We start from the raw sequence: 24,202 nt of genomic DNA, 5'->3' as shown, positions 1-24,202 counted from the left end.
ATACCGAACTGAGAACTCTAAAGTGTTGAACTTTACATTGAATTAAAATTTCCAATTTAAGCCAAAAACAACGTATTACAGAGGATTACTTTTTGGCAAAGACCCTTACAGAGAGAAAAGGACAATTTTGGTGTTGCTTTTTTTAAGTCTTGGGAAGAGAACCCTGAGGCTGAAACTATTTCTACTTTTTGTGCTGAACTTAAGTATTGGGGAAGGAAACCCTGAACACTGGTGCAAACTACATATTTTAAGTTCAAGAGAGTTAACTGACTGTTGCTAAAACTGTTTCATACATGGGAAGGGAGCTGAAGGGAAACTGCAAGCTGGACACTCTTTCTTGTGGTTGCTGACATCCCTACACATTGGATTTATTAGCTGCAAGGTCAATTATAGGGTTTGGACACAGACAAGATTTTTCAGTTGAGCTCTTTGACTCAGTTTCCTTAGTTGTATTCAGGTAGGAAAATCCCACCTCGGCATAGGTCTTGTTGGGCCTTTTTCCATCCTGCCATTTACTTTAATAAAATATTTTAAATTCTGTTTCTGTTGTCTGTGTCCTTCTTCATGATGCCTTCATACTCCTGACAGTCTGAACAGGAGCTTCAGGAAGAGCTGCAGGCCCTTATTTTGAAATGTGCAGTAGATGCGGTTCCAGCTGAGGATATAGGCTTGTGTTGGTACCCATGAAAGAGGGAGGACTCTGTTCAAATCTCTGAGGTTGAAAATGGGACAAATTCCTTAGGAAGGACTGTTAGGCAGAAACCTGTGCAGTTCCCTTGGGGAACACTGCAAAAGATTTAAGACTACAGGTATAGCAGTAAACCCACTTGGTAGCAGTCTGCACCACCCAGATTTACCTGGTAGCTGTGGCTGAGCAGTCAGACTTCCCTCAAGAAGAGTTAGGCAGTATGCAAAGTATACACAATATGTACTCAGGCACAATAGCACAAGCAAACACTGACCAGAGCTTGGTTTCAAAAGTATATAGTTATTTATTGTTTAGAACACACAAATTGAAAACACTCTAGCAAAATATAATAAAACACTCCAAACACAGTTATATGGAAAGCAGTCCCAATCCTTATTCCTATCTAGACAACTCTAGGTTAACACCACATAATTAAAACAGAGGTGAGCGCTTAACGTTAGATGACACTCTAGTAGGTTAAAGAAGGGAGGGAAAAAGAGCAGAATTAGGATAAACACACCACTCTAAGGTCAAGAACGCTTTTGGTAAGCTCAAAGAAGCACAAAGTCACAGGTGAGCAAAAGTCACTAAGCAGGGCCCACTCTTAGAGCAGACAGAGCGAAAACGTGCCCAAGATCACACAGTTGGTAGGGATTCAGAGTCTTGCAAAAGAGTTCGGAAAAGAGTTAGAGAGGCTCAGAAAGTTTAGCCAAAGTGTCCCAGGCAATCCCAGGATCGAAAGCCGAGGGCTAAAACTACCTCGTACAGTCGGTGGCAAGGGAAGCCAGGCGGAACACGGTACCTTAACGGAAAGGATCCTCCAGCGGGGGCAGTTGTTCCAGGCAGTGGCAGCAAGGCTCGACGTCGGTCAGGGGAGAAGAAGATCTCGCTGAAGAGCAGAAGAAGAAGGTCGTTGCACTGCCCGGGAAGAAACCAGCCGCGGAGTCCTCCGGTTAAAGGGTTGTACCGACTTTCGCGGTTGGGGTAAAAGTGGTGGGGTTCCGGTTGCCGGGGTGCTTGGCACTGGCAAGGCGGCCACGGGATACCTCGAAGAACGGAAAGAAGGTGAAAACTGGTTGTCCCCACCAGTCAAGGGAAGGAGCCACTCCGTTAAGAGTTCTCCTCGGTCGTCGGGAAAAGTGGTGAGATGGTTCAGCAGGGCTCCACCGGCGGTGTCGTCGTAGCAGATCAGCTCAGCTCGTCCCTCGTTGGATTCTTAGGTCCTGTGGCGACTTCTGAAGTTCCAGTCCCCAAAGCCCTGCTTTTATGCAGCAAACCCCCATTCACCCAGCCTAGCTGTCACTCAAACATGCTAAGTGGTGAGCCGGCCGGCTCACCACTTGGGCCAATCAGGATGGAGTGCGACTTGAGTTACCAAGGTAACTCAGTCCAGGGTGCCTAAATCCCCCTCCACCCCTCCTAAGTACCCCAGACAGAGTGGCACCACTTTGGAGGGCTTCTGTGGAGAAGCCCGCCAAAAGTGGGACAAAGGGCTCCACTTTGGGTCAGAGTTACAGAGGCTAACGCCACCGCCATTTTAGTATCAAGTTTTGGCAAAAAATCCCAACCGGAGTTATAATAATAAATATATAAACCGGCGGTATGTTTAAGGCTACCGTAAATAAATAATTAAATGTGTTAGCCTAAAACAATGGGAAATCCCATAGGAAAATATTCGCGGTCGAATATAAAAAGTAGTTTCCACTGCCACCAGCCAAAACTCGATCAGGGGGGGACGGAGACGTGCCCCCGCGACTAACAGACCCTGGGGCAATCGAATTGCCCCAGCCAGTACGTCCACAATATGATGGTTTGTACTGGTTCTGTTCAGGATTTAAGACTAGTAAAGTCTTTGGTGACTTTACATGCCCTGGGAGACAGTAGTCAGTCCCAGGGTATGGAGTCTATGTTGGGGAGTCCCTAGGACACCCCTGGGTTACGGTACAGAGGGTGCTGTGTAACCCACATCCAAAAAATACATGAGGCCCTATGGAGTAAACAACCCCATAGCCCATCCAACACAAGGTTTAACCAAGGAAACCCACTTCAACATGCCCAAGAGTGAGGGTAAAAGAGTCTCACTCTTGGCAGGAGAAAAAAAGAAACCCTAGAAATCCAGCAAAGCTGCTGGGGGACTCACTAGGTAGGGAAATTCAGCCTAAACAGAGAATTCTCCCTAACAAGGACAAATCCAGAATGGGGATGTTGAGGGAAATTACCCATGCTCTGCTGTTTCAAGACTGGATTGGGTCGGTGGACCGTCAGGATTCCCATTTTCACATGCCTAGCCCCAGGAAACACAGGCAGTTCCTAAAGTTCGTCGTCACGGACGCATAGACGTTAACAGCGCAAAGGCTCCAATTCATCCGTGATCTGGGAAATGTGAGAAACCTAAAGGCGTCTCACCCGCAAGTCCCCGGGGGGATCTGTCATCCAGGAGGCCAGGACATGGCCATCACTATTGGATCCAGTTCCTGGAGGTTGACCAGTGTGGCAGGATCCTGGAGGTTGACCAGTGCGGCAGGATCACCTGGATGGGGGGGGGGGGTCTCGGGGGCATGGAAGTGGGACACCGGAGGGTGAAACGCGGTATCCCCTTCCTTGTAACAGCTTTTCCCCATCCTTCTAGGTAGGATACCTAGAAACTGGACCCCACCTCCCACCTTTTCTGACACACACTTTCTCACGGACAGTTCATTGTGAGCGACAGTGGACTAACACCAGAGCCATGTAGCTGACATGTCCCAACGTAAGAGTTAGGCAGAGTCGGGCAATTACTGATAATTGCACACACCTGACTTCCATCACACTTCCCCACACGGATAAAAGGCGGAGCACGAAAGCACACTCCGAGCGAGGCAAAACACACGAGGAAGCTGCAATTCCGACATGGCGGTTTAAATCGAGGAGAAAGGCGCCGAGACCAGAGAGGGCGACAAGGAGGGAATTACCCTTGTCCTTTTCAACAAAGGACTGTGACTTTCAAGAAGCCTCACAAAAAAGATACAGAAGACCGTGAATTGCAGCTGCCGAATGTTGTAGTGTGTGTCAAAGGGTCACAGGGCCCTTCCGCATTCGTAGCCAAGCCAGGGAGAAGCGATTGCCACTGTGGTACTGTTCTTGACTCCGACAGCAAAGCACCGCCAGCGAGTTCAGCACAGCCGGTGATTTGGAGAAACTGATAGCCAACTGACTGTGTAATGCTCAAGGTTGCAAGCGGCAACATTGTATGAAGAAAATAATTTTGAACTTTTTATGAATCCGACATAAGTACCAGAGGGTCTGGCGCCACGTGGGTGCTCACTCTAAGGTCTCTCTTTGGTACCCCGCTGAGCGTGTACAAATTAGTGATCTGTGAAATCGAAGTGGTCCTGCAGCGTGTTAAATTGAACCCTGTGCACATTTTAAAGTCTTCCGTTGTCTTTGAAAGGAAATTGGTCTGAGTCCTGCTGAGGGGGACTAATTGTAGAAAAGGAGTCTGAGCCTGAGGGGGATCTTGGGTGAAAAGTAACTCACCTGAGAAGATATTGTTGTGGCAACTGTGAACCTGACTGAGGGGTGCCTATGAACCAAGTTGGTCTGAACACGACTGAGGGAAGCTAATTGTGAATATTGGATCTGAGCCCGGCTGAGGGGGATCCAGGTTGAAGAGTGAATCGCCTGACTTCAATATTTGGAAAGGAACTTTTTTTTGTTGTTTCTGGTTCCTCAGGCCCCCTGAAGCAAGATACTTTGAATAAAAGAGACTTTGGCACAGAAGGCCCTACTGTTGGTTAAAGGAACTGTGACCTCATGCTGAAGAGGCCTGAGAATGTGCTGTGCTCGAGTGACGCACCTTGTCCTGTTCTAAAAACGTGGGGAAGGGAGGCCAACGGCCTAAACATTGTGACTTATCATTTTGTGAACTCATTTCTTTTTGTGAACATTATCCTGCACCATTTGTAGCATAGCGGTAAGCATTGGCAATAGCTTTTTTATTAGTATAGGCCCTTTCTATTTCACTAGACTGCACTAGGAATGTATTATTTGATGGTCGTAGCTTGCTCCCATCTTAGATTTTGGTTTAGATGGGCCCTTTTCACAACCCTGATAAAGTTGAATAAACACCCTTGAACTGTGATCACTTGTGGCTGTCTTACTTTGATACCATGCCTTCCTTACAGATTCCTTGGAGAGAGTCCACAGCGTGGTGAATATGGTCCGTCTCAGAATTCGAGCAGTCTGCCAGCATCAGCATTCTTGCACTTACTGGGCCTCATGGCATCCTGCATCATCTTGGTGCCGCAGGCATGACTCTTCATGAGTTCCATTTGGTGGCTTCTCAGGAGCCAGAATTTGCAGTACTTAGAATAGATGTTGTACGCCCTCCAGGTGTCGAGGTCTGTGGAGAATGACTTGGTGGAGTGACATGTTGAAAATGTTGGCAGGAGAATCAATAAAATCAATAAATAAACCTTTCTGGGTGCCATGGCCGGAGGAGCAGGTTGTCACGAACGCCACACTGAAGTGCTGGGGGCTCATTGCTGGTCTGAAGAGAGCCGCAGTCATTGGTCTGAGAAGGTCTCGGAAGGAGAAGGGTTACCACATCAATCTGCTGGAACTGTTAGCAGTCAGAATGGCGCTGACTGCTTTCGCGCCTGCTCTGCAAGGGAAACCTGTCCTAGTATTAACGGACAACACAGTGACTATGCACTACCTCAAAAAGCAGGGAGGCGTGAGATCACTGCCCATGTGCAGGGAAGTCATGCAGCTATGGTTCTGGGTGCTAGAGAACAACTTCAATGGATTGCTTTCTCCAGCAGATTCCTCGTCAGATATCCCTTCCAGCGTCCGCTGCTTGGCAATCTTTTCGACAGGGAGCAAAGTGTCTCGTCGATCCATCTTGACTCAATGCGGCAGTCGTCGACTCCGGACGGGAAGTCGTACATGTAAAACATCACTACTCACCCATACCTCAGTTCCTTTTTTCTGCATTCTCAACATGCTGCTCGAGGAACGACTCTGGTCAAAGACTTCTCACTGTGTTTTGTTTTCCCACATTTTCGAATTTGACATTTCGAATTGTCCACTCCCAAGCTGTCTGGGATTTAAGAGGTGCACCAACCAACTCTAAAATGTCTGACCGAACCGCATGGTGTCTGTGTGGTGCCTCGGCACAGATCATGTCGCCTAAGACTGTGGGTCGTGTCAAGAAAATTAACTCAATCGTTACAGGAGCGGGCAACCAAACTGAAGTTGGGGCATACCCAATCGAAGTCGCCAGCTCAATCGACCGCTCTGTCATCTGAGCAGGAGACGGAGGGCTCTACGCTGAAGAAAGAGGACGGGTGCGCAGCAAGAAGGCTAAAAAGAGGTTGCACTCCAGGTGCCATTCGTCATCGTCCACTTCTCACATGAAGCATCCCTATCGACGCATGCATGACTGACACAATGGAGGAATGAGGTAGGTCGCATTCTGACTCCGGCATATCCAGAGCTGAATGTAAAGCGTTTAAGGAGCAAATGCTCCAAATGATGAAATCGGCTACTGCGGGTATGGGGAAAGCCTCTTATGAGACAGCCAGAGAGGCCTAGGTTCGCTCCAGTGCTACCGGCACCAAGGAGGTCGTTTTTGTCACCTTCGGGCTCAACACCGACCATCACCAAATCGACCGTTGGGTCAAAGCCTCAATCAGCGCTGACGGCTCTGATACCATCGACGTCCAGGTCGAGCTTGGCGCCTATGTTCTTGAAGTCCTATGTCCCAGAGTCGAGAGTGACATTTTATTCAACACAATGACCTCCATTTGTGGAGAGCAGGACCAGCATCTCGACTTTCAGCCGATGCCGGGAGGGTCTGGCAGCGACGAATTTCTCATTGATCACGACAACCTCATTAACTTGACTGAGGTTCTCTGCGACGCAAGTGGCTTGGACAGCCCCTTCCCCCGACTTGGACATGCAGCAGCCCCATCCTTATGGCCATGCCAATGCCCAGTATGGGAGGAAAGTGGAGAGTGTGGTGGATGCCATGGGCTTGTGTGCCCCTGCTAAACCACTCTCAGCCTATAAGTTGACCGATATTCCTGCCACAGGACTAGCCATGCCGTTTAATGTAGCCATTTCAGACCCTGTTGCCTCCATTTGACAAAGACCATGTTCCACACTGCTGGTGCACTCGGAGTTCACAAACGAGTATAAACCCGCAAGGGGGAGATCCTATAAATGTCATGATCTCTGCTTCCAAAAGGTCAGGGTTTTCCCAACTCCCTTGGAAGCAGATCCATAACCCAGGTTCCGAGTGCCAACCAGTCCCAATTGGGACCTTTTGGACCCAGTCCTGGCGCCAGTGGCACCAGGCTCATAAATATGCCCAGTCCCAGCGCTGGAAGCGCCGGGCTCATAATGCTTGGGTGGACTTACCTTCAGCAGACCATGCTGCTTACTTGCCTGCCAGTTGAGCCTCTGATCCTCTTCTGTTTGGAACTACTTTTCCTGTTGGGTGGGGCTGGAGCCACTCCCTAGATTCAGAACACTGGAACTCTTCTGGAAGGCAGGAACTCTTTTCTTACCAGGAACTCTTTTCTTACTTAGGCGTGGCTGTGGAAGGAGACACCTAAGCACTACAGGAGGCTATTTAAACCACACCCGGTGGATGAATCTTGCTTTGCATTATTCTGCAACCTCTGCAGCAGAACGCTCATCGTGTCTTCTGCATCCGTTCCTGGGCCTAAGGAAAAAGGCTTACCATCCTGAATCCAGTCTTCAGCAACACCTATAAAGACAAGAAAGAACAGGTTAGCATTCCGGCATCTGAAAGGCAAAGGCTTACCATCCTGAATCCAGTCTTCAGCAACACCTATAAAGACAAGAAAGAACAGGTTAGCATTCCGGCATCTGAAAGGCAAAGGCTTACCTACTCTTAGTGCGCTCCGGAGGTCTTCACACTGCATTCCGGCATCTGAAAGACAAAAGTTTACCAACTCTTCGCACGCTCCGGAGGCCTTCGGCGCTGCATCCCGCATCTGAAAGACAAAACAAGGTGCGTTTAAAGACATTGGGGAACTTTAATACTCACGTGCCATTACTCCTTTCCACATCTAATCCAGTGGGTATTCCGGCACCCTCCAGCCGCTCCGAACTCGTACCTGCAAAATAAAAAGACAGTTAGAGCGCATAGTGAAGCAGGCAACAAGCGCTTACTTACGTGCTTCCAGGCGCTTCTATTCATCACACGGGCTCCATCTTCAACTCACTTCAGCCCGTCATCCGCCATCGCCGGAACCCTGCAAAACAAGAGACATCATTACTAAAGACTTTAAAGACATTTGAATGACTCGAAACTTACCGTTCGTGCAGTAAACGACAGACAGCAGTCCTCTGAAGTCAAGAGGCCTGCGCTACCTATCCAGTGAAGAAACTGGTTACAGCACCCTGCCCCGAGGCAGATGGAGAGCTCGGCATTCACTTACCTAAGGTGAGAGCGTTAACCTTTGGGGGTCTACAGGAGAGGAGAAGAGGAAAGAGATAGGGACACCCCAATAACCCCAGTTCATTAACCCCATATTTTCTATCTGCAGACATCTTACTCTACACGTCAGGCATACAGTGCACAGAGGTCCAGCCCAAAGAGCCAACAAAGGTGATGTGTAGCACCCGGAAGATACGGTAGTCGCCCAGTCAAGACCGGCGCCTCTGCGAGAATCCGGTGAGCGTTACAATATATTTGTCAATTCATGCTGTGCCTGAGGGTTTAGTGGTTCAGGCAGCAACGGTGAACGCTAGACCGTCCACATCGACCACCAACCCACCGTAGCAAAAAAAGTATTTTCTCCTAATAGCATGGCTCTCAAGGCAGTTAATGCTTCATCCGCCTTTGCCAAGTATACGTACAGCCTTTAGGGGTTGATTAAGAAGCGGCAGAACACATCCCGGAAGGAGAAGTGCTGGAAGGGTTTCTACGCTTAGTGGAGGATGGAAAGGAGGTTGCCTGTTAATGCATGCAATTGTCCCTGGATGCTGCGGGTTGTCTGGGCAGGGCTATGGGGTAGGCTGCAATCGTACGCAGGCAGGCTTACCTGACCAATTTAAGGTTTTACCCCAATGTTCAAGGCATGTTGCTCAACATTGCTTTTGATGGTGAGCATCTGTTCGGCCCTAAAGCCGATGAGTCCTTGGAAAAGTTAAAAGACTCCAAGTTAGGTTCAAAGTCGCTGGTCCTGGCTATCTCAACAGACAGTCTACCTTTAGCTACTCCACTAGGGGGGGGGGAGGCTTTCGGTGGATCGTCCCTTTTGGGAGAAAGGCACTGCTCCCGCAATCTAGGCAAGGGTAGAATAGTTTCCCGCGCTCTGAATGGGGCTTGGGGGCTTCTAGGGCCCAGCAGAAAATAGCTGCGGCCTCAAAGCCGCTTTGAATTTTCCCCTCACGTTAGCCCGGTTGGTGGAAGGATTGGCGGCCATATTCCAGTGTCTGATGTAACTTACGGAGGCCTCCAGATGATAGACTGCCTCCCTCTACCCAAAAACCAGAATACGAGCTCCAGGAATAACTGTGAGCCCTTTTGAAGGATGCCATGGAAGAGGTACCACCTGAACAGAAAGGGTTGGGCTGGTATGCACGGTATTTCCTGGTACCCAAGAAAGGATGAGGACTGTGTCCCATTTTGGATCTCGAGGCTTTGAGCAAGTTCCTGAGGAAAGACAAATTCAAGAGGGTGACGCAAGGAGATTCTCCAGGCTTTGTAGTCACACATGCTCATCCATCACAGGCACAGGAGATACCTGAGATTTGTATTATTCTACCTGTCAGAATGTTGGGTGCAGGTACTTTGAATGTAGTGTTAGGTATGGGTGAGTGTTCTACAGAGTGGCAGTTAGAGCTAAACTGGCTGAGGTTCTGGATGCCAGTGGGCATACCTATCTACTAAGCTAATTATACTACCTGGCAATAAAGACACTTACTTATGGACGTGGTCCAGGCTTGACAGCAGGGAAGGACCTTACTACTAGATTCCTCATTGGCTGTAAGCACTGCCAATTCAAGTTGCTCCCCTTTTTGTTGACCCTCTACTCCAAAGGTCTTCATCAAGATGGTAGCAGTAGCAGCGGTGCATCTCTGTTGATCCGGCGTGCATGTGTTCCCATACCTGTTCGACTGGCTGATCCGGTTAAAGTCTGCTTTCGTCTCACCTCGAAGACTGCTGCACAGGCTGGGCTTCTCCGTAAATCTTCAGAAGTGACGCACACCAACTCAAAAGCTCCTGGAGCAGTCCTGGGTACTTGGGCGGGGAAGGCTTTTCCACACCAAGGAGAGTCACCAGTGTAGGACAGATGGTCAAGCTATTCCAGAGTCAGACCAGGTTGCCGGCGGCCTCCTTCCTCCAACTCTTATGCCTCATGGCTTCCTGCATGTTTCCAGTCCTAGAGGCCAGGATGTGCATGCAATCTCTGCTGTGGCTACTGAGGGGTTGGTTGCCCCAGTATTTTGGCACCTTGAAGGATGTTTTCAAGGTGTCGAGGTTGGTCGGCAATGATTTTCCTTGGTGGGCCAGCAGACACAACCTGATGGCGGGGGAACCTTTCTGGCCTCCGTGGACCCAGGTCAGGGTGGTCACGGATGCGTCTCGGAAAGGGGGGGGGGTCACTGCGATGATCGGGTAGTATAGCTCAGTGGTAACATGGTAGTCTTGGAAGCAAGACGACGCAGAGCAACACAGGTTTGAATCCCAGGGTCCACCCTTGGAGACCTTCGGTATTGAGCGTGTTCTAAAAAAAACTTGATTATAATTAATTATAATCTGCAGCTGAGCAGGCTTTGGTCCACAATGGAGAGCCAGTGGCATATCAACAGGCTGGAGCTGCGAGCGATCAGGCTAGCCCTGACAGCTTTTGTGCCCTCTCAACCCGTCCTGATCATGACTGACAACACAGTGGTCATGCACTCCTTAAACAAGCAAGGAGGTGTATGGTATCTCCCCCTTTGCAGAGAGACAATGCAGCTATGGTTCTGATTATTAGAGAACCAAATCTGTCTCGGTAGACCATCTGGCGGGGACGGAGAACGGGCTGGCAGATGCCCTGAGCAGGCAGAGCCTTGTACGAGTGAGAGGTGTGCCAGGAAGGTCTCGATCTTTTCTAAGTGGGGTACCCCCGGTAGTGGATCAGTTTGCTACGGAATCCAACAGGAAGTTCAAGCAGTTCTGCTCGAGGGAATTCCCGGTGAGACACACTGGGGGGATACATTCCTAGAGAAGTGGGTCTTCGACCTCCACTATGCCCCCTGCCCCCCCATCCTTGTCATCCTGTGGGTTCTCGGGAGGTTCCAAGCGACCATGAGCTTGATCTCCCCGGATTGGGTGTGGAGGACCTGGTACTCGGACCTCCTGGACTTGGCCATCTGCCCACGTCTCTGCCTGCCGCGTTGGCCTGACCTCCTATCCCAGTCTGAACCCAGAGTCCCACAATCTACATGAGTGACTGAGAGGATGAGAAATTATGTCTGGGACCTCTCTGAGGTGCAGCTTTAGGTACTGCTGGCTGCAGGCAGACCGTCAATAAAATCACTGAACGTGTGCAGATGGAGAAGATTCTAGGCTTGGTGCCGAGAATGTGAGATTGGCCGCATCTCTTGCCCCACCATTGCAGAGATGGAGTTCCTTCTGTCACTGGCCTCGTCAGACCTTCAGGTTGCAACAGTCAAAGGGTACTTGACATTTATGTCTGTTTTTAAAAGGTTTCTGCATCAAGGTTCTTTCTTTATGATCCCGGGTATGGCCTAATATCTGAAGGGCCTGCTGAATGTTTCTGCCTGTTCTTTTTTGTTGTCCCAGACTGGGACTTTAACTTTGTTCTCACTTTCCTCGTGGTGTCTGTTTGAGCCTTTACATTCTTGCCCAGTTAGATTACCACTAGAAAGGCTGTTTTCAATATTAACTTTCAAATCTGCCAGAAGGGTCAGCGAACTGCAGGCTTTATCATACAGGCCTCAGTTTCTCTGCTTTTTTTAAGGCAAAGGTATCGCTGGAGGTGCGGCCAGGGTTTTTGCCAAAGGTTGTTTCAGAATTCCACATCTCCCATGGAAATTATTTTCATTTTCCAAGGTAGAAGAGAGGTTCCACAGTTTGGACCCTAAGAGGGTCCTTAGTTTCTATGTTGCAAGGACAGAAGCGTTCAGGAGAGCCGACTAGCTGTTTGTGGCTTTTTCCTTGTCAAGAAAGAGTATGTTTTTAGTCAGTTTGTGAATAAAGTTTTGGGACGTGATTGACATTTAATATCTGTATATGTAAGATGGACAATTTCTTTTTAATGACATGTTTATTTTGTATTGTAATTTCTCGCATATACTTGTATGAAAATAACAAAGATGTTAAAAATATTTTTAAAAGTTTGACTGTTTTTAAGCAGACCATATCGAGATTACACTCTGTATAGCATGTCTTTCCAAAATGCTTGGAAAGAGCTTCCATCAGGCATCGGGGCTCACTCGACCAGGGGTGTAGCAGCCTCTTCAGCACTTCAGAGGGGCGTACCAGTTAAAGATATCTGCCGGGCAGTGACATGGTCCTTTTTGCACACTTTCACCAAACATTACTGTTTGGCCATGTTGCGTGGGGCTGATGACCGCTTTGGACCAGCGGTGCTACAGAGCTTCCTGGTTTAGGGACTTTCATCCCGCCATGAGACTCCATACTGCTTCCAGAGTATACCTAATGAGCAATCTGAGGGAGAAAGTAATCCATTAAAGGCGAAATTACTTGTTCATGTTCTTTCTAAGGATTCTTCTCACACACATTCCTAATCATCCTCCCAACCAGCCCCGCTATGAAAGTGCCTCTGCTCGTTGACGTTTCCTCTTTTCTTGAGAAAAGAGGAGATGAGTTATCTTTTATTGGACCTCAGTTCTTTGTGTTTGTGACATTCTGCAAAAAGAGAAAAAAGCTCATGTTACATTTTTGTGTTTTTTGAGAGTTGTGGCCATTTCTACCAATTTTACAATATTCCTCTGCAGCAGAACAGCTGAGGTAATACCGGGCCATAGTGACTAAGTACATGTACGACTGCTGCTGCATCAAGTCAAGAAGGAACGACGGCTTAGTCAAGGTGTATTAGGCCGCTGGAAGGGATAACTATCTGATGAGGAATCTGCGGGAGAAGAATCCATAGAAAGAACATTACTTGTAAGTAATTTCTCCATCTCCGCCTCTACAGCTCATCTGTTGGGGGTGGAGAATGGGTTGTTAGATGCTCTGAACAGGCAGAACTCGGTTACCCACAAGTGGGAGCTATGCCTAGAGATCTTTACCCAGTGGGGAACCCCGACGTTAAACCCGTATGCAACAAAGGACAACACGAAGCACAAACAGTTCTGTTGGAGGGAATTCCCCCCCCAGGAGGGCATTGGGGGCTGCATTTTGGTGGCGTGGGTCTTCGACCTCCATTATACGTTCCGGCTGATAAGTCATCTCTTGGGTTCTCAGGAGGGTGCAGATATTCAGGGCTCAACTGATCCTAATTGCCCCGGACTGGGTGAGGAGGACGTGGTACCCAAATCTCCTGGAACTGGCAGTTTGTCTCAGTCGAGAGGCAATGTGCTTCAACCGAACCCTCTCTACCTACATGGCTGGCTCTTGAGGCTGAGGTACAGGGACTGGGACTTCGATGGAGAGGTGCTTTTGGCTGCACGCAGACCATCTGCAGATGGAGAACGTTTGTGACTTGTTGCAAGGCGAAAGGAGTGGACCTGGAATGGACCCCATGTCGTGTCCCACCACCTCTGTGATGGAGTTTTTGCTGGCCTTAGCCAAATCAGGTCTACAAGTGGACACGTTGAAGGAGTATCAAGAGGCGTTTTCATTATTCAAAAGAACGCCAGAGCAAGGTTACTTCTTTACCATCCCTGTGGTGTCCCAGTTTCTGAAGGCCGTGGTTAATTTTTTTCTCTCCTTTGCCTTTTATAGTCCCTGGCTGGGATTTGAACTTGGTTCTCACCTTTCTAATGACTCCATTTGAAGAGGGGGAAGAGGAAAACCAAGATAAGGGCCGGAAACCAGACAGAAGCCGAAAAAAGTCTAATACTCAATCTATCATCTAGAACACTTAGCGAACAAGAAAACAAAACACTACACAAGGGACTCAGCTTTGTGCCCACTTACAACAGCTCGCTGTTCGACACAAGAGTGGAACTCTTTAAACTTGTGAGAAAGATGAAGCTAAAAGTGTTCTTTAATGAGTTGGAGGTATCAGAAGGAAAGGAGAGAGAGGAAGAAGAGTTGAAAGAATTCAGAGGAAAAAGTGGCTTCATTCCACCGATCAATGTACCGTCCATCAGTATCTTCCAAAAACAAACTATTCATGATCTTGAAAAGATCAATTTCAAGTCCAGAGGAGGCATGAATATGAAACCCCATGAATGGGAATTGATTAAAAAACTGTATAGCGATGAATAACTGATCATAAGAAGTGCAGATAAGGGAGGAGCCCTAGTACTTCTTGATACAAAATATTATGATGTGGAATGTATGAGACAACTGAACGATCGTAATACATACGCAAGACTCGAAAAAGACCCTACGATTGAAATTAAGCACAATTTAGAGGAACTACTCACAAAGGCGGAAGAACTAGGTTGGATTAACCACCATACTAAAAGGTTTTTGACGAATAATTATCCCAAAATACCACATTTCTATATATTACCTAAGGTGCATAAAGGTCTCGTTAATCCACCTGGTCGACCCATCGTCGCTGGGACCAACAGCATTTTACAACTCTTAGGAGTATATATTGATCAGTTTTTACAGCCACTTATACAACAAACTAGTACATATGTCAAAGACACTATGCATTTTTTGAACTATTTGAAAGAAGCAACTCATACAGAATCCGATATACTATTTACAATAGACGTTAAAAGTTTGTAAACTTCAATCCCACACAACCTGGGAAGAGCGGCAGTGGAATGGTTGTTACCACAGGAAGGGGATATTCCGGCACAGAAGTTCGTTCGTAATGGTGCTACTAGAGTTCATCAGTGAAAACTCATATTTTCAATACAAAGAACAGTTTTTTCTACAGACAGCAGGGACGTCCATGGGTGCCACTGTGGCACCATCCTATGCTAATGCTTTCATGCATAAATTTGAAGTGGAGCATGTGCTGAATAATGAAGGATGGAGAAGAAAGATTGGTCTATGGGTCTGATACATAGATGACATCTTTGGGATCTGGCATGACATGGACGAAGAACTGAAGTCATTTTTGGAATATCTCAAGAACATAGACCAACGAATACAGTTTACATCCGAGTTTTCCACAAAAACAATACACTTTCTGGATGTCAAGGTGACCAAGGAAAATACAAGTTACATAACTAACATATACCAAAAACCTACGGACAGGAACAACATTTTGAATAAATTAAGTTTTCACCAGCCAAGTTTGATAAAGAATCTTCCCTGCAGCCAGATGTTGAGAGTGAAAAGAATAGTAAGTGACCCAGAAGATTATAAAGAAGCCATCCATATGATGGGAACTAAATTCCTGAACCGAGGATATGAAAAGTCAGAAATTATGGAAGCAGAAAGACTGAAGGACAAAAGAAGGGAAGAATTATTGGAGCCCAAACAGAAGGAGGAGACAACACCACCTATAGTATTTGTATCTAAATGCTCAAAACAGAGCAAACACATGAAAAATATAATCAAAAAGAATTGGAACATTCTAACTTTGGATGAAAGAGTAGAACCTTTGTTTAAAGAACTGCCAATGTTTGCTTATAAAAGAAGTCAGAATCTAAAAGATAATATGGTCAACACCAGGAATACGAAGAAGAAAAAAGGCACAACTAAAACAGGAACTTTTCCATGTCTGAGTTGTTCTAACTGTGGATATGTTTTGAAAGGAGATATGGTAAGTCATCCACACACCGGTGAAAAAATAAAACTAAGATTTTGGGACATGTAACTCCACGAACATAATTTACTCCAAGTGCCCATGTGGGCTATACTATGTGGGACAATCAACGAGAGCGGCCAAAACAAGATGGAATGAGCATCGCTCATGCATTCGAACACACAATAAGACTTCAGCAGTAGCGCGTCATTGGGATTCTAAAAAGCACAATCTTTCTCAAATAAGGTTTCAAATCCTAGAAGTGGTTCACAAGGAAGAGCCACATATGAATCTGCAACAAAGGTTGGATCAAAGAGAATCGTTTTGGATAGACAGACTTGGAACCCTGATACCTAAAGAACTGAATGAAGAGATTAACTTTGCCTGCTTTCTTTGAAACAATTTACACAGAAAACGTGAAATTCAAAACTACAATGGCTCTCAGAAGCACAGTATTTATGTTTCACATGTATTGTGGATATTTATGATATTTTGCCCTGCACAGGTTATGGAAAGTGTAAGCCCAGTGGTTGAAGTACGAAGAATAATTGTGAGAAGCGAGTTAGTTAGGTGTAGACTTGCTCCAACACGAACACTTGTAGACAATGAACAGGGGATACGTGGGGGGGGGGGGAAGTACCTCTAGTGACTACCCTTTAATACATTTATCCTGTGCATACGTACACCCAGCCACACACACACGCAAAAGTACCTTGTTCTAATGACTTTTAAATGAGACCTGTAGACAGTTTCTGCTCATATAACGAAGCAACAACTTTAGGAAATGCACGACGAATATGTGGGTGTTGACGTACAAGATATTGAGGGGTAACTAGTCTGAATCGGCCGTACACAGAGAATAGAGGCCCCTCCCATGTGCTTGGTACAGTGTTTCGCGGGATACTGGCACCGCTGTTGTAATCACTATGGGAGTCTTGATACACAGGCTTCCAGATATAAACTAGTCAGGTAATGCACATATTGACGTTACTTGCCGGTAACCATGGCGATCCTCTGTCCCGCCTCCCCGCATCCGTGGGGGGGTAGGAGGGGAGGCCCGCCTGCTTCGTCCGATCACAGATGGCGGGTGGTGCCGTGATCACTGGTAACCATGGCGGTCTTCTGTCCCGCCTCCCTGCATCCGCGGGGAGGTGGGACGGGAGTCCCGCCTGATTCATCCAATCTCGGATGACGGGCAGTGCCGTGATCGCCATGGCTGCCTAATAACTGTGCTTCACACGGGCGCGTGCAGCTGCAGCCCGACGTGCGAGCAAATTTCCAACAGTTCAGAGTCAAGGTAAGACGCGTTTGCTGTGATACGGCATTCCGCTAGTTTTATGCTGAAATTGACACTGTAAGTTCATGGCCTCTCTCTTTCTACAGAGACACTGAACTGACGAGTGCGAATATACGAGGCGTTAACGTTATTTAGGAGCAGGCTAAGGTAACTAAGTGCATGTAAGGCTGGGGAGCACTATCTGAGTTTTGAAAACAAGCAGATAGATGGAAGCATGGTTACTAATGTTTACAATGTAATTTTTCTCTCATTTGACATCACATGATGGAATTGTTCTACGTGTTGGTATGTACATTTACAATTTACTTTTGAAAATGTACTTTTGAATGCTCGTTTGATACATGTTATGTTGAAATTCAGCCCTGAAGATGGTGCTTGTCACCGGAATGCATTGGCAATAGTTGTGACTAAATGCAGTGGATCTGTTGTGAATACGCCTAAAACACATTGTGTGAATTTAACACAAATATAAAAGTAAAGAGTTGAAAAACAAGGGTCTGGGATCGAATTCATTGAAGTGGCTTGCATCCCTGACTATACATTTTCAAGATATTCACTATATCCTGCCAAAAGTGTAACAAAAAGTTCATAGCCTAATTTTTACAAGATTTAAAGTAGTGAATTGAGCCTCAGGATAGGAGGCTAAAAGTGAGCACTGGGTACTACGGGGTGGTTCCCACTCCGTTTTTCTAACCGTCCATTTGAGCCTTTGCATTCTTCTCCAATTAGACTTGTCACATTGAAAACTGCTTTTTTAGTGGCAATCGCATCCGCAAGAAGGGTCTGTGAATTGCATGTGCTCTCTTGTAAACCCCTTCCCTGAGGTTTTTTAAAGAAAAAGTATGCGTGAAAGTGCTCCAAACGTGGTGTCAGTATTCCATCTTGGTCATGGCATCGAATTGCCAGTGTTTTACCCTCCACCCCATCCTTCGAAGGATGAGGAGATGCTCGACAGATTGGATCCCAAGATGGTGCTGAGTTTTTACTTGACTGAAGCAGGCTCTTTCAGGAAGGATGACCAATTGCTCTTTGCATTTTCGCAATCCAGGTTTGGACCGAGCAGTTACTAAGCAATCCATCTGTCACTGGATACAGCTATATATTTCTGAATGTTACCAGACTGCATGGAAGGAGGTTCCAGCAGGGCTGAGGGTCCACTCACCCAGAGGGGTCGCAGCCTCCTGTGCTCTTTAGAGTGGAGTGTCGGGCAGAAACATTTGTCATGCAGCAACGTGGTCTTCCTGCACACATTTGCCAAGCATTACAGTTTGGACTTGGCCTGAAGGGCGGATGCGCGCTTTGGTACGGCAGTCCTCCAGAGTTTTTTTTGGTGTGACTTTCAACCCTCCTCAGCATGGTTACTGATTTCAGAGTCTATCAAAATGAGGAATGTGTGGGATAATCTCGTGCAGAAGGGATGTGACCTAGCAGTTCGGGCTGGACTTCCCCTTTTGGGGTGGGGCCAAGCCTGATTTGCATATGGTCTTTCCCCTTCTGTAATGGCTTGGCAGGCGAAGAACGATGGTCTGGAGGGTTGCCCCGAGCAATGCCAGTGGTTAAGATTCAGTCTAAACCTTCCAGCCATCACCTCTTTGTTTTTGCTTTGTGGGATAATGCAATCCATTGAAGGAGAAATTACTGACCAGTACTTTGTATGGATTCTTTTCTCAGAAATTACCAATCACCCTCCCAATCTACCCCTCTTGGAAGTCCATGGTCTCAATCTCATTCTGCGGTCACGTTTCTCTGTGCGCTGATATGAGGAACAGAGTGCTATGTTGGGGCAGCAGCAATTGGTTGCCAGACTGGCCTACTTCTACTTTTGGTTCTGTTTCAAAGCTTGAAATATGTAAGAAAAAGGTAAGCAAGCATTTGTTTTTGCTGGGATTTTTTTCTATGCCTTCTCCATTACTGCGTGTTCCCTCTCGCAGGCTGTGCCCAGTGGGGGGAAAAGTAGGGAACCGAGGTAAGGGGCATAGTGCATTCTTTTAAATGGTGACCATCATGTCTGTTGTTGAGGAAAGGCACGGCCGTATATGAGCGAGTCATCGATATTGTGTGGCACTATGCCCCCTGTCAAAACATTTTCCAAGCAGCTGATGCTGGATAGCGATTTATCAAGATGAGTAATCTGTGTGAGAAGAATCATTAGAAAAAACATCTCTGCTAAGTAATTTCTCCTTTGGCAGGTACTGTGAAATCATTATTCAGTAAATGATCTGGAGGCCGAAAGACCGTTTTTTCTCTGAGCGAAACCCTGTTTGCAGTTCAACATTTTAGTAAAAGGAATCCACATTTAAAATGTCCAAATATATTATCATTAACACTTTAATATGCCATTCTTGACAAACTCATGACTGTCGCACAAGGATTTTTCTCATGCCTACAGTTAGTTTATACCACCCTCCATTCCTCTTGCTCTTAAACTTCCTTGTCATTCCATTGAAAGATGTTTAGTTCTTGAGCGCATGTGTGGGTCTCATTAGTTACACTTAGTGTTTTTGTTGTATGACTAGGCACTGTGAGCGGGGAGCTGAACAATTCTTCATGCCAACCTGGCGCCCTGTGATGCAATTGATATGCAGTTTGAACATAAAATTCTTCATCAGAAAAATCATTAAACAATTATTAGCTTTTGTTGACTTCAAAAACACAAACTATTGCTGTCCCACACTTTAACTGCTGTCCCGTTTGTACTTTGTAGGTTGTATTAAACCAAATTTGCAAGCAGAACCCAGAAGCAGTAGCCCTCCTGGAAACCCCAATAGAAGATTCAACGAAACTGACCATCCAAGGTAACAGTGGTGTTTTTTTTTTTCGTCAAAAAGTGTAGTTTGGCAATACATTTCTGCCTGAAGCAGCTAATCTGAGAGCATTCCCAAATAACATGAACAAATCTGCCCTCCATCACCCCACATCTGAGGCATGCTACATTGTCCGCACAGCCCCATTTGAACAAGGCCATGTAAGAATAATAGACCCTAGGCAGACTTTTAGTTGGATTAACCGCATCCTAGCAAAAAGCCTGATTTCCCTGGTAGAAAGCAAGGCCTCCACCCAATCCTCCGACTCCAAGAGGGCCACATCTCTTTCCCATCGTGCTTTGAGACTGCCCAGTTCCCTAGTAGCAAAGGCGGCGAGAACCTGATATAAATTAGAGATGACCCTGATACTTATGCAATCCGGGAGAAGATTAGCCACGAGCAGGGAACTGGCCGGCACATTCTGGAGTGTCTGGAATTGAGCATGCATGCAACAGTTGCAAATAATGGTACCTCAGTCTCTGACAGGTCAAACGTGTGGCATAACTCTGTAAATGTGATCAGCACACCTTCCCTTACCACAGCCGCAACACGAAGCACATTACATCTCAGCCAAACCCCAAATCCACCAACCTTGTTGATTTCCAGCTTAAGCATATTATCCCAAAAACGTTTGGCGAAGGTAACCCACCCCCAACCCTCCCAAACCATGTGATGAGTCCCCCCACACCTGTATTGTACGCTGCATCATGGGCAGAAGCAGCCACCTACCCGGACCACTGAGGAGGAGGGAGGCGCAGAATCCACCTCCTCTCCGCCCCCACATGCGTCAGGGATGCATCGCTGTGTAGCCAATTACGACCGCCAGTTGTCCGGACCAGTAATAGCTGCTCAAATTAGGTAGCCCAATAACCCCTTCCCAGACAGAGCGCTCCAATGTAGCCAGGGCGATGCAGGGTTCAACTACCCCGCCGGGTCCGACGCGCTGCATCAATCCTCACAAACTCCACCACAGGGATCTGCAGGGGAAGTATTTTTAAGAACATAGAGATACCTCGGGAGAGTTAACATTTTAAATGGGGCCACGCTCCCAAGTAGCGTCAGCGGGAGGGACCCCGAGTGGGTAATGTCACAAGTAAATCTGTCGGTGATAGGGTTTGGATGGCACACACAAAGTTCCCAAGATCCCGACCCACCCGTACCCCCAGATATTGGAAGCCCTTGATCGAGACCCGATAGGGACAGTTCCGGGAATAGCTCCGTCCTCTCCCTGGAGAGGAAAAAATAGACATGTGTCCCAGTTCACCCTCAGCCCACTAACCCCTTCAAAGTCCTGCACAGTGTGTTTAACCCAACAGCAGGCATCCATTGCCTTGCTCGTGTAGACCAAGAGGTCATCCACATAGAGCGAGACCCTTTCCTCATCCCTGTACTGCTTGCGGAATCCCGACCATGTCGGGTCTGTCCGCAGTCGGATCGCCAAAGGTTCAATTGCCATTGTAAATAGAAGTGTGGCGAGGGGACAGCCCTGCCTTGTCCCCCTCTCCAGGGGGAACTACCGTGAGGCTATTCCGTTGACCCAGACCCCTGCACAAGGTGATGTATAGAGCAGGCAAACCTATGTCAGAAATAGTCTGTGAGCCCCATGCGAGCAATCGCGTCGCAGAGAAACCCCCATTCCACCGAATCAAAGGCCTTTTCAAAGTCCACTGAGAAAAGGGCCAGGGGACCTCAAGTTCATGTGCCTGAGACATGGCCATAAATAACCTACGGATATTCATCCGGGTGGACTTGTCTGGCATACATCCCCATTGGTCCGGGTGAACCAGAGAAGTGATCACTCTATCTAGGCGTTCTTCAGCACCCGTGCCAGAATCTTAACCTTACCATTAATTAGGGAAATGGGTCTGTAGAGGAAGCACATGACTTGGGGCGATGGGGTCGGGGAGGCTTTACCCGCCTTAGGGATAACAACAATGCGGGCCGTCCTGAGATCCAAGGCAATCAACCAAGTGGTCTTAGTGTAAGTGAAGAGGTTATGCATATGTGGAGATGTTAATTCACCCAGCCTCTTCCAAACCTCCACAGGGAACCCATTGGGCCCAGGGGCCTTTCCAGACTGGCGATGTGAAATGGCAGCAGCGAGCTCATCACCAGTGACATCCGCCTGCAGTTCAGATCTCTGAGCAGGGGTGAACTGCGGCAGGGTGATTCCGTCCATGATGGTAGAGACCCTTGGTGCGCTGTTAGCCTGCCGGGAGTGATAAAGATTCTCATAATAAGCAGCAAATTTATCTGCAATCCCCACATCCTCCACAATCGCCCTCCCCCCGGGCCGGGGCCCGTTGGTTCCCTCACATGTCTGTGACACTTTTCTCTAACCACGCCAGCATTTTCCCGGCACGATTCCCATCTCATAGATCGGACTGTGCTTAAGCCAATGCGCTTGTCTGGCATTGTCCAGTGCTATATTCTGTAGCCGATCTTTGGTACTGCGGAGGGCCTCATGTTTATCTGGGGTACCAGTCTCCAGGTATCTGCAGCTAACTCCAGGGCTTCTGCTTCATGGAAGCGCCTGCTAATGTATACGTTTGTGGGCCTCTACGAGAGATCATTTCCCCCCTTATGACCACCTCCATAGCCTTCCCATACTATCTCAGGGCTGCAGGCCGACCCCTCGTTCATGGCGAAATATGAATTGGTCTTAGAAGCCACCCCCTCTGAGGACTCTGCGAAACCCAAATAATAGCTGTTCATGCACCACAGCGGCCTTGTCCTGCTTCTGCCAGTGTCAAGTTCCATAACCAATGGAGAGTGATCTGATATACCACTGGCCAAAAAACTGGCTTGTCTGAGCCTGTGCAGATCTCCCTGCGGGATCAAATAATATTCATGTCTGGATAGGTAGCTGTGCACTCCCGACAAGGAGAAACTGCGATCCGAGGGGTGTACAGCCTTCCAGGCATCTACCAGCCCTAACGCATGGGAAAAGATGTTCAGTTTCGTGAGGGTACCCATATTCCTGCCCTTCGAGTGTGTACAGTCCTTAAACAGGTCCAACACCAGAGGCGGGCTGGTGGGGGGGATACACGCCCCACAATTCCCTCCTCACCAGAACAAAATGAAGGGAAGCCGCTTATGTATTCGTATCAACGTATCAAGGTGCCCTTTGATCCCCTGGAGAAACTAGCATGCACCGCCGACGGGTAGTTTGTGCACTTGAAAAACCGGCATTCCGACACGGCTAAGTGTGTTTCAGTAAGGACCATGACGCGTCAATGTCAGTTAAGAGGTTGCATCATTAGACCCCAACCCATTCACATTCCAGGTTGAAAAGGAAAATGCCCAAGGTCCATCCCCTACCGCCATATGTGTGAATAAAAAGCATTGCACCGGAAGAGAGCCCAACCCCTCCACCATGGTCTGGAAGAGACTAAAGGCAGCGTCCCAAGGTAATAACCCAATCAGCCACAAAACCCCCCAACTCTAGCAACCCCCAATACCACCCCTCCCCCTGCAAACACACCCATATTTCAACCACCCTACCCCTGGCATCCCACCTCACCCCCTCCCCAACTAGAAGCACCTGCCGCCCACACCCCATGAAAACATGACTCCTAAGGAGCCGAACAACCACCGGGAGTACAGCCTGAGCCCCCATCGAAACCCCGCCCATGGCACACCTTGCACATTAATTTCAAGTACGAGTAACATAATGCTTGAACAGCCAGCAGGTTGCCTGCCAGCGTGCAATTGGGGAGATATCAATCACTCCTTCCCTCTCCCCCCTCACCCAGTGGCAGCCAGATCTCATGCACTGTCAGTAACTCAGTCCTGCATGTCGAACAAAGGGGGGGAGAGGGCTCCCGGTATTGGCATGGGTTGATCTGTTACTTAGCTGATCTGGATTGAGGCGCAGATAGGATTTGTCTCCTTCCAGTCCCATGCCTCCTTGGGGGCATGGAAAAGGTGAATCGTGCCTTTGCAATACACCTTCAGCAGCAGTGGGGAAAAAGAAAGCATATTTGATGCCTAAATATAGCAGATTCTTTTTCAGAGTCAAAGGACTGGCGGGCTCGCTAGACTTCGCTCGTGTAGCCCGGAAAGAAACCAATCTGCTTCCCATTATGTGATCAGGCCCGTCGCCCTCACCATGTGTACGATGTTGCCATGGTCTCTGTAGGTCAGCTACTATACTATACATCTTGCTATAACAGTGTGCGGAGGTACTCCAGGAACAGGACGGCCTGTCTGGACCCAATGGGCCTGCTCTATAGAGAAGTGCGATAGCTTCTTCTGCACCATCAAATCCACCAGCCAACACTCCAGAAAGAGTTCCATGCTGGGCTCCTCCGGCAGCCAAAGGATTGTTCTGTCGAGACCTGCCCTCATTGTCCTCAGTCCTGCTTGGCAGGGCGCTAAGCTTTTGCAAGACAGATGCTAGCTGCTGCTCAATTTTTCTGCGTGCTTCCTCAGTCAAACGCCTCGCCCACCAGTGATGACAGTTTACGGAAATCCTGTCGCATGATGGACACCGCCGACTTCGTGCTGTTTATTTACACCTCAACTGACGTCCTGGAGTCTC

The 24,202-nt window shown here is 47.8% G+C and overlaps 1 protein-coding gene across 2 annotated transcripts in view; it reads left to right on the top strand.

The window, feature by feature from the left end:
* The window catches only part of TTC3 (tetratricopeptide repeat domain 3), a 2,698,168-nt gene that overhangs the window by 748,625 nt on the left and 1,925,341 nt on the right, over positions 1–24,202 (top strand). For both annotated transcript variants that reach the window (XM_069636090.1, XM_069636092.1), the window contains exon 16: positions 19,560–19,650. In XM_069636090.1, the coding sequence (XP_069492191.1) occupies positions 19,560–19,650 (91 nt within the window). The remainder of the gene's footprint in view (positions 1–19,559; positions 19,651–24,202) is intronic.

This window comes from Ambystoma mexicanum, chromosome 7p, assembly GCF_040938575.1.
Source record: "Ambystoma mexicanum isolate Mex_15411 chromosome 7p, UKY_AmexF1_1, whole genome shotgun sequence".
In the NCBI taxonomy this organism is placed as follows: domain Eukaryota; kingdom Metazoa; phylum Chordata; class Amphibia; order Caudata; family Ambystomatidae; genus Ambystoma; species Ambystoma mexicanum.
The sequence above is the reverse complement of the archived record's forward strand: the minus strand, read 5'-3'. Positions and strand labels throughout refer to the sequence as shown.